This window comes from Chrysochloris asiatica, unplaced genomic scaffold (genome assembly GCF_000296735.1).
Source record: "Chrysochloris asiatica unplaced genomic scaffold, ChrAsi1.0 scaffold00346, whole genome shotgun sequence".
Classification (NCBI taxonomy): Eukaryota; Metazoa; Chordata; class Mammalia; order Afrosoricida; family Chrysochloridae; genus Chrysochloris; species Chrysochloris asiatica.
In genome coordinates, this window is record NW_006408864.1 from 231,388 (window position 1) to 240,732 (window position 9,345).

At 41.7% G+C, this 9,345-nt stretch overlaps 1 protein-coding gene across 1 annotated transcript in view; it reads left to right on the top strand.

Moving 5' to 3' along the window:
• The window catches only part of ZNF624 (zinc finger protein 624), a 115,497-nt gene that overhangs the window by 64,151 nt on the left and 42,001 nt on the right, over positions 1-9,345 (top strand). The window contains exons 5-6 of the mRNA XM_006875919.1: positions 5,520-5,646; positions 6,690-6,785. Coding sequence (XP_006875981.1) covers positions 5,520-5,646; positions 6,690-6,785 — 223 coding nt within the window. The remainder of the gene's footprint in view (positions 1-5,519; positions 5,647-6,689; positions 6,786-9,345) is intronic.

Here is a 9,345-nt window from a genome sequence, read left to right on the forward strand (position 1 = left end):
CCACTGAGAATCATGACCCAGCCAAGTTGACACATTTGCATGACATTCTTGTGCAGGGCCCATGATTATCTTCTCTGTATTGTTCCAGTCATAGTATGTTGTTGTTGTTGTTAAGTGCCGTCGAGTCGGTTCTGACCCATAGCGACCCTGTACAGGGTTTCCGAGGCTGTGAATCTTTACGGGAGCAGAAAGCCTCATCTTTCTCCCGCGGAGCAGCTGGTAGTTTCGAACTGCTGACCTTACGGTTCGCAGCCTGATATGTAACCACTACGCTACCAGAGCTCCATTAGTCATAGTATATGGGCTGCTAAAGTGAGGCTTCCGAGGAGAAGTTTTTCTGCTGAATTTGGTGGGTGTCCCAGACAAAAGCTGGGGAAGAATGTCACCTTTTTCCACAGCAAGTGGTGCATCTGTGTTCCAAGGGTTGGTTCTCCTAATGGCCATAGAACTCATTTTCCATGGCCCAGATTCCCCATTTTGGCCAGCCTAGTAATTCTACCCTATCAGTTCCAAGCTCTGGTAATGTAATGGTTATGAGTCGGGCTGCTAATCTCACAGTCAGTAGTTTGAAACTACCAGTAGTTCCGTGGGAGAAAGATAGGCTTTCTGCTCCTACAAAGATTTATATCCTGGGAAACCCTGCACAGGGTCTCTATGAGTCAAAACCAACTCCACAGCACATCACCAACCACCACAGTTCCAAGCAGGAGTCCTGATGTGGTACTGTGGGATAATGCACTGGACTGAAAGGTTGGTTCCAACCACAAGGTCTGCAGTTCAAACTCAACAGCTGCTCCTCAGAAATTCTATGCAGGGTTGCTATGAGTCAGAACTGACTCAACAGCACTTTACAACAGGAAGTTCCAAACTTTTGTCCACTCCCTTTGACTATCTACAGTATTTCTCCTCTATCTTTCAAAGTGCTTTATCCATCTCCAGGAAACTGCCTTGTTTCCCTACCTCTGACCCCTTCTTCACCTTGATAAAACCCCAAGCTCTCACGTTCTCAGTTTGTACAGCAGGGAGCCCATACTTCTATGAAAGTAGTGTAGTCAGCACAGAGATGTCTGAAAAGCCAAGCTTGCTTCCTCCACTGAATTCATGGTCACCCAAGAGCAGTTCCCACGGAACAGAAACTACCTGATGCCTGAGTTGGGAACTTTGGCAGGAAAAGGTGTTTGAGGACAGATTCTGGTTAAGCACTTGGCACGATGCTTGTCGTGACACTGGGGCTGCTTATGTAGAGCATTTCAGCTCTTAGTCATCCCTGAGATGTGACCACCTCCTGTCCTAAACCTTAGGGATTATTCTCTAAATCTGGGGAGCCCTTGACTACCTACTTCCTATAGAACAGAAGAGGGGCTACCCTGGAACACATTACCACAAAGTATGTATGTCCACAATATGATGTCAGTTCCTCAGTTGGAAGCTCCATTACTAAGCTTATCAGCTGTTTGAAATTTGAGGTAATACAGAACACTAATTACATGTACATTAATTAACTCTGCCCTCTTTATCTCTGTATCTTATATCCATTTCCCCCCGAGGGATAATCTGTCTCCTTGAACAAGCAGTGAGTCTCTCAAAGATAGAGTCTGTATCTTCTTTGTCACTTGAATCTTCAGTCGTTATCTAGGACTGAGTTTGTGGTTTCTCTGCTTAGGATGAAAGGCGGCAAACATGTTCTCTATCCTATCGATCTCAAGTCTTCACAGGGAAACTACTTAACTCTCAGGTGCTTCTTATCTAATAACTAACGAGGAGTCTGAGCGTTGGCTTGGTCCAGTTACATTTCTTTTAATTAGAATTACATCTGAAGTAATAACAGATTTTATGAACTATAATTATCTCCTACACCATCCAAGTTTTATTTACAGAATCATCTAAAACATAGTTCACAACGTTTTATGTCATAATAAACAAGGATGTTTAAACAGTTTGACAAGTGTACATGTCTGACATCAGACAAGCAGCCTAGAGGAAATCTGTTTCCTTTGATACAGAACCAAGCATTGTCATATTTGATCTAACTCGAGACCTTTGCCTGATTAATTATGGTTTTTCACTTAGTTCGTTCAGTTCATTTAGTTCACTAAGTCATAGAGTATAGTGTTACAAGCATGAATTCTGGAACTTGACTGCCTAGGTTTCAATCCTGACTCCATCTCCTGCTACTTTTGTGAACCTGGGCAAGCCATCTCACTTTTCTTTTCCTATCCCATAGGGTCATTTTGAAGGAGCTCTGGTAGCGTAGTGGTTACGAGTCGGGTTGTGAACCGCAAGGTCAGCAGTTTGAAACTACCAGCTGTTCCGCAGGAAAAAGATGAGGCTTTCTGCTCCTGTAAAGATTTACAGCCTCGAAAACCCTGTACAGGGTCGCTAGGAGTCGGAACCGACTCCATGGCATACCACCACCAGGGTCGTTTTGAGAATTTGATCAATTAATATATGATAACCACGGTACCTAGCATATAACAAACCAGTTGCCATCAAGTCAGCTCCGACTCATGATGACTCCGTGTGTGTCAGAGTAGAACTGTACTTCATAGGGTTCTCAGGGACCAAGTTCATGTAAGTAGATTGCCAGCCCTTACCTCAAGGCACCTGTAGGTGCACAGTTCTGTCAGCCTTTTGGTTAATAGGTGAGAACATTAACCACTTGGAATACCCAGGGACTCCAACATACAATAAGCTATGGTATGGTGACGTAGGATAAGCCCCGAACTGTTAATGGCAAGGTCAGCAGATCAAACCCAGCAGCCAGTCTTGGAAACCCTCTACAAGGTTGCTATGAGTCAGAACCGATTTGACGACACACAACAACATACAAAAGTAGGGAGAATATATGATGAATCCCTGTGTACCTATTGCCCACCTTGAACAATTGTGCATTTATATTGTTAAGTGCCACTGAGTCAGTTCCAACTCATAGTGACCCTGTGTTGCGTTTCAGAGGAGCAGCTGGTAGGTCTGAACCACCGACTTTTTAGTTAGCAGTTCAGTGCTACAACGCCACAGACAAGCATCATTCCTCGGTAGCCCCATCCTCCCTAATTATTTTGAAACAAATCCAAGATATCATTTTATTTCATTTATAAATAATTCACTATATAGCTCTAACTGATTATTTTTAAGTATAATGATTGGTAAACATTCATATCATCAAATAACAGGTGGTTGTTTGTTTCCCCACTGAATTATGTGTTATAATTGTATAATATTTCTATGGGTCACTTAATGTAGAGGTCCCCCTTCCCTTTTTTCCATGTTCTTATATGTATTTATTGAAGAAACAAGATCATTTGCTCTTTTTTCACAAGACACTAAAAGTATGAGATCATTTGTGCTTTTGTTCAATACAGTACAGGCAGTCCCCAGGTTATGGGCATCTGGACATAATGGACAATTCCGACTTGCCCTTTAACACTGTGTAAATCTGTCCTCACTTTGAAATGACAGAAGCATCCTTACTTGAAATAAATTCTCCATCACAAATACCTTCATTAACTGCACTGTGTAGCTTTTAAATCATTTTCTTACAATAAACTAAGGCTAAATAAGAACTGTATGCACGTATTCTGACTGACTTACTGACAAATTCTTAAGGACTGTAAAAATAGAGGGAAAGTGTCTGAGCTGCTCTAAGTGCACAGGCGGGGAGGAGGATCATTAGCAGCATCAACCTCCCAAGGCTGAGTCCTGTGAGACAGAGGCCATGCATTCCTCCACTCTCCATCCTTTTTACCCGTTCTGCTGGATTCAGTAATTCATTACAATAGCCACACAGACCTCACAGATAGGACTCACTATGAAGGGTTTATTCAGAAGTAACAAGTTACCATGCAGAATTGGAAGCAATTCAGAATATAGTTCTTTGGTCAGGACAGCTCCTTGTTAGCCATGTCTGCAGGCATGCCTCTCTGGGCCCTCATGCTCTGCCCTGCTCAAGTAAGTGATATAAAATGGTTGATCTCCACCAACAGGTGCCTGGAGGCACCCTGTTCTACCAGCAAGCCTCCTGCCCAAAGGCATCTCCTGCCAGATTCCTAGTTCTGCCTCTGCTGCCACAGCTTCTCGGCCACCACTGTTTGCCATCTGGTACCGTCTCCTGTGTTACAGCTCTTCTTTCTGCCATTTGAATCTAGAAGGCTCTCAGCACAGGGACCCCCGGTCCAAAGCACAGACTTTGCTCCTAGCTCTTCTTGGTGGTAGTGAAGCCTAGCAGAATGGCAAAACTGACCAATCCCCTGGTTACAGTTCCATACACCTCCCACAAGAGTGCCATGTACCTCTTTTACATTACTAGCAAGCTATATACATTGGACTGCAAGGTTGGTTTGACCCTCAGGGTTGGCAGTTCAAGCTCACCAGCTGCTCCTCAGAAAACCTATACAGGGTCACTATTAGAGCCGACTCCACAGCATTCAACAACATTATCATTTGCATAGCACATAGTCCCACCCAGTCATTAGGTGGCAATTCCAAAGACTATCACTAGAAGAGTCTTACTAAGTAATTCACTGCATTGCAAAGACACAGGAACGGATCAGCTCTCATTCGAATCCAGGGAACTGCCAGTAGTCACTAGTCACATGTGGCTCTTGAGGACCTGTGGTGTCCAAGTTAAGATGATCGCTCAATTAAAAATGTACATTGGATTTCAAAGATGTGGTGTGAAAAAAAGTAGGTGTAAAATATCAACAATTTTTATACTGACTACATTATAATTAAGGAGCTCTGGTAGCGTAGTGGTAATGAATCGGGCTGCAAACTGCAAGGTCAGCAGTTCAAAACTACCAGCTGTTCCACGGGAGAAAGATGAGGCATTCTGCTCCAGTAAAGATTTACAGCCTTGGAAACCCTGTTCAGGGTCACTATGAGTCAGAACCGACTCCACGGCATACAGCCACCACCACATTATAATTATATCATTAAAATGAATTTTATCTATGTTTAAAACTTTTTTTGGTTAAAATAAATATACACAGCAAAATGTAGACCGGTGATTTCTACATGTACAGTTTAGCCACATTGATTATATTCTTCAAGTTGTAGAAACATGCTATCCTTTACCACATTATTCCCCCATCATTGACATAAATCCTGTGCTCTCTAAGTATCTCATTTAGCCTTCTGAGTTGCTGTTTTCAGTTTGATTTCATAGAGATAATTTACTACTAAACAGCACGATGCTCAAGGCAGATATTCTTTACTAATTAAGCTGAACTATTGTTTGATTTAAAGAAGACTGATCAAAATGTGGCTACTAGGAGATTTTAAATGTGACTTTTTAATATTTCTATTGGAAAGCATTGCTTTAAATTTCCCCACTGGCTGGATATTACTAATTGCACCCCATGGAGTGATTTGACATCATGCCTCTGTCAGGTTGTCTGCATTCACATTGAGTTGTTATATCTGAAGTCTTGATATATTCAAGTTTTGGTTTTGGTGAGAGTAGTTTACATTAGTGGAATATGCCATCATCCCTGGGTGATCACAATATGTATTTATTTTAGGAAACAGTGACATTTAAGGATGTGGCTGTCGACTTTACATGGGAGGAGTGGCGGCTGATGGATCCTACACAGAGAAACCTGCACAAGGATGTAATGCTAGAGAATTACAGGAATCTCGTTTCCCTGGGTAAGGGTAACTTCTCTTCTGTTTCTCTATATGCCCACTTGCCCGTATTTTCTGAAGATAATGTTGTGGTTTGTTGTTAAGTGCCATAGAGATTTGTAGCTAAGTGCTGTTGAGTTGGTTCCAACCCATAGCAACCCTGTGTAGTGTTTCTGAGGAGCGGCTGGTAGATTTGAATTGCCAGCCTTGTGGTTCAAACTGACCTTGCAGTCCAGCACATTATCCTGCAGTGCCATCGAGGTAGAGTCTCTAAAATACTTAACTGAATTTTGGGTCAGAGTTAGGCTTCAAAATCTTGTAATCTTAGGGCATACTGTTGGGAGTTATGATATTCTTTACTCTCAACTGAAAAACCTCTGCTCGTTGAAGAGTTGTTGTTGTTAAGTGCCGTCGAGTCGATTCCAACCCATAGCGACCCTGTACAGGGTTTCCAAGGCTGTAAATCTTGACAGGAGCAGAAAGCCTCATCTTTCACCCGCGAAGTAGCTGGTAGTTTCGAACTGCTGACCTTAAGGTTCGCAGCCCAATTCGTAACCACTACGCTACCAGAGCTCCTTCATTGAAGAGTAAGACATACATATTTCACTGGAATCTTAGAGATTAGTGACAGTCCCCCAGATTTAGGACCAGCTTCTATAAGTGGAAGTTATTACCAGCCTCTACAAACGGATTTATTTTCTCTCTAAATTAATATTTTCCCAATGATCTACTATTCTACCAATCCCAGGATACTTTTATAATTCTCTAGACCACCACTGCATCATAGCATTCTGCTATCTTGGGAATGCTATATATCTGCAGTGTCCAATATGGCAGCCACTTGTAGCTACATAGCACTTGAACTGTAGTATAACAGAGGAGCAAAATTAAAAAATTTTTCTAGTTTTAATTTAAACTTAAGTAGCCACCTGTGAATACTACAGATAACTTCTTATAATGACCACTCATTATAAGAATTAAATAAGAAAATTTAAAACTGAGACTGAATTTTGAAATGGGTTTTCCTCATAGCTATCATTAAATCTGTTTATTTTTTATATGAACAGGACTTGTCGTTTCCAAGCCAGATATGATATCTCATTTGGAGGATGGAAAAAGACCATGGGTGATGGTGAGAGAATTTTCAAGAGCCCCATATACAGGTGAGTGAAAAAGAATCAGGAAACTGGCATCTATTTCAAGTAACAGGTCAAGGATGGAACAGAATATTTGAAATATTTTAAGGTAACTCTGCTCTAGGTTTTTTTTTAAGCTCTTATTGTAAATTGAGTAATGTTTACATGGGAGAACATCAGTTTTACACTCATCATTTCATTGCAATGATTACAATCACCTCCATGCATCACCATTCATGGTATTTGCTTCTGTTCCCTCTGGGGATTTTGTTTTTTGATGTACACAGAAACACTCAGGAATATATAATCATTTAAACAACCCAAAAGTACATTCTGCAAGCATGCCTCCTGGCCATCAGCACACAGCCTTTCTCTTTCCATGAGTGTAGGGTCCTCAGCTGCTCTATCACTCCATGTCCTCAGCTCTGCCTCCATCTCTGGTGTCACTGCTTCTCTGGATAGAGTCCCACATTCTGCTTGTGCTTTTCGCCCTTGATGGTCTTAGGGTCCTGTGTTCATGAAATGTAAGATTAACTACTTCCCCCTTTATGTTACAAAACTTATACCTTTACAGTTGTGACAGTCGTAATTAGTCATGATAACAATTACTCACTATTGAATCATAAGAATCTTATCCCCATCTCCTTTCACCAGACCCGTCTAGACAAGATGAAAACTATTCAGTGGGGATTCTATCTTCCCCTGCACTCTAAAACTAAACTTCCTCTTGAAAACTTGTAAACCAGCCACTTTGTGCCTTTATAGTCCCCCATTTTAGGTAGCCACTGTCTAAGTTGCCCATCCCTATCAACCCTGTGTACAGAGGAGATATGTTTGATCCTTGTTGTGAAGACTCCTGCCCTCTTGGTTGGTATTTTGAGCTACTGCATCCATAGATAAAGGTCAAGCTCATCAAATTGTAGCAATTTATACCTGTTTCCTTTATCAAATTTCTTTATCTTCCTCTCTTCGAGTGCTGTTCATCCAGCCATCAAAGCTAGGTCAAATGGGTCTGCAAGTTTGGGCATTCTTGTGCCTCTCCCCTCACTTCATATCAGCTGGATGCTTTACTCTCAGCTCTAGCCCTCTGTGGCTATGTCACTCTCCATGGGCTCAGATGTCCTCAGGTCTCACCACACTTTGGACCAACCAGCCCATCCTCTTCTCTTTCTCATCTCCAGGTTGACAGGAGTCTATGGAACATGGTTGAACTCAGCCTATATCTTCATTGCTGCCTTTCCCCCTCTTCCACTCATCAGTAGACCAATGTGGTTGCCAGCAAGCTTACATGACTGCTCATGTGTTCCCTTTGAGTTTTAGTCATGGAGTGTGGTTTGTCTTGAAGGGACTTGATGACTTGCCTTGATGGCTCCCTGGGGAACAACTTGCTTGTTCTTGTAATAGCCAGTCAAACTGCCATTTTTGTTTTTGACTTTTCCTGCCGGTCTTTATTTCAAGAAATATCTTCTATTCCTCTCATTGCTCCAGGCTAGTCTATATGTCCTTTCAAGTGGGAATGTTCTACCTCAGAAGTTTCTGGATGGGACTCAGGATTCCACCTAAAGTCCTATATACTACAAAGGCTCCACAAGAAGCCTATTTCACTGTGGATGTTCTAGAACCCCTTTTAGGTATTCTAATCAGTTATAGGCTGAAGATGGGTCTCAAAGCTATTTAAATAAAAAATATTCCTCTTTCTCTCATACCCTAGCCCCAAATGGGGCAGGAGAAATTGATATTATAATACAAAGATGAGATATGTAAAAGAGTTTGAGAAGGTAAAGGAGGAATAGAATCTAGAGTGGACAGGGGATAGTCTTTTGATAGTCAGGAAAGCCACTTCCTCTTGTAACACTAGGAAAACCAGAGAAGATGGTTATAGATACAGGTCAAGTGGTAGTGGGAAGATTCTTTAATAATGACATCTCTGTGCTTTCTGTGTGAGCAGGGGGCAGTTCTGAGAGAAGAAAATTATATTTGTTGTGGTATATAGAATTCATCAAGGAAACTTCTAGTCCTTTAGTGCTGTTAAGTGCCATCGAATCGGTTCCGACTCATAGTAACACTATATTAGGTTTCCAAAGAGCTGCTGGTGGGCTTAAACTCCAGCCGTATGGTTAGCAGTCCACACCTAAACGCCCCACCAGTTATATACACATATATACTTTTTCATTTCTTTTGAGTTGATTCTGGCTCCTGGTGACTCATGTATATCAGAGTAGAATTGGGCTCTGTAGGCTTTTCAATGACTGATTTGAATGTAGATTCCAACTCCGGGTAGATAGGAACCACCAACCTTCCAATTAACACTTTGTTTCGTATGTTATGTTTACTTAGGAATTGGTTCTTTTTGATCCTTTCTATTGTGTTTATTTCATTCTTTTCCACACTTATCTTTGTTGTCATCACTGTTGTTGAGTTGACTTTGCCTCATGGGGACCTCATGTTCAACTAAACAAAATATTGCCGAGTCCTGAACCATCTTGACAATCTCTGGCAAGTGCAAGTGCATTGTTTTGGCTACTGTATATTTTGTTGTTGTTGTTGTTATGTGCCGTGGAGTCGGTTCCGACTCATAGCGACCCTG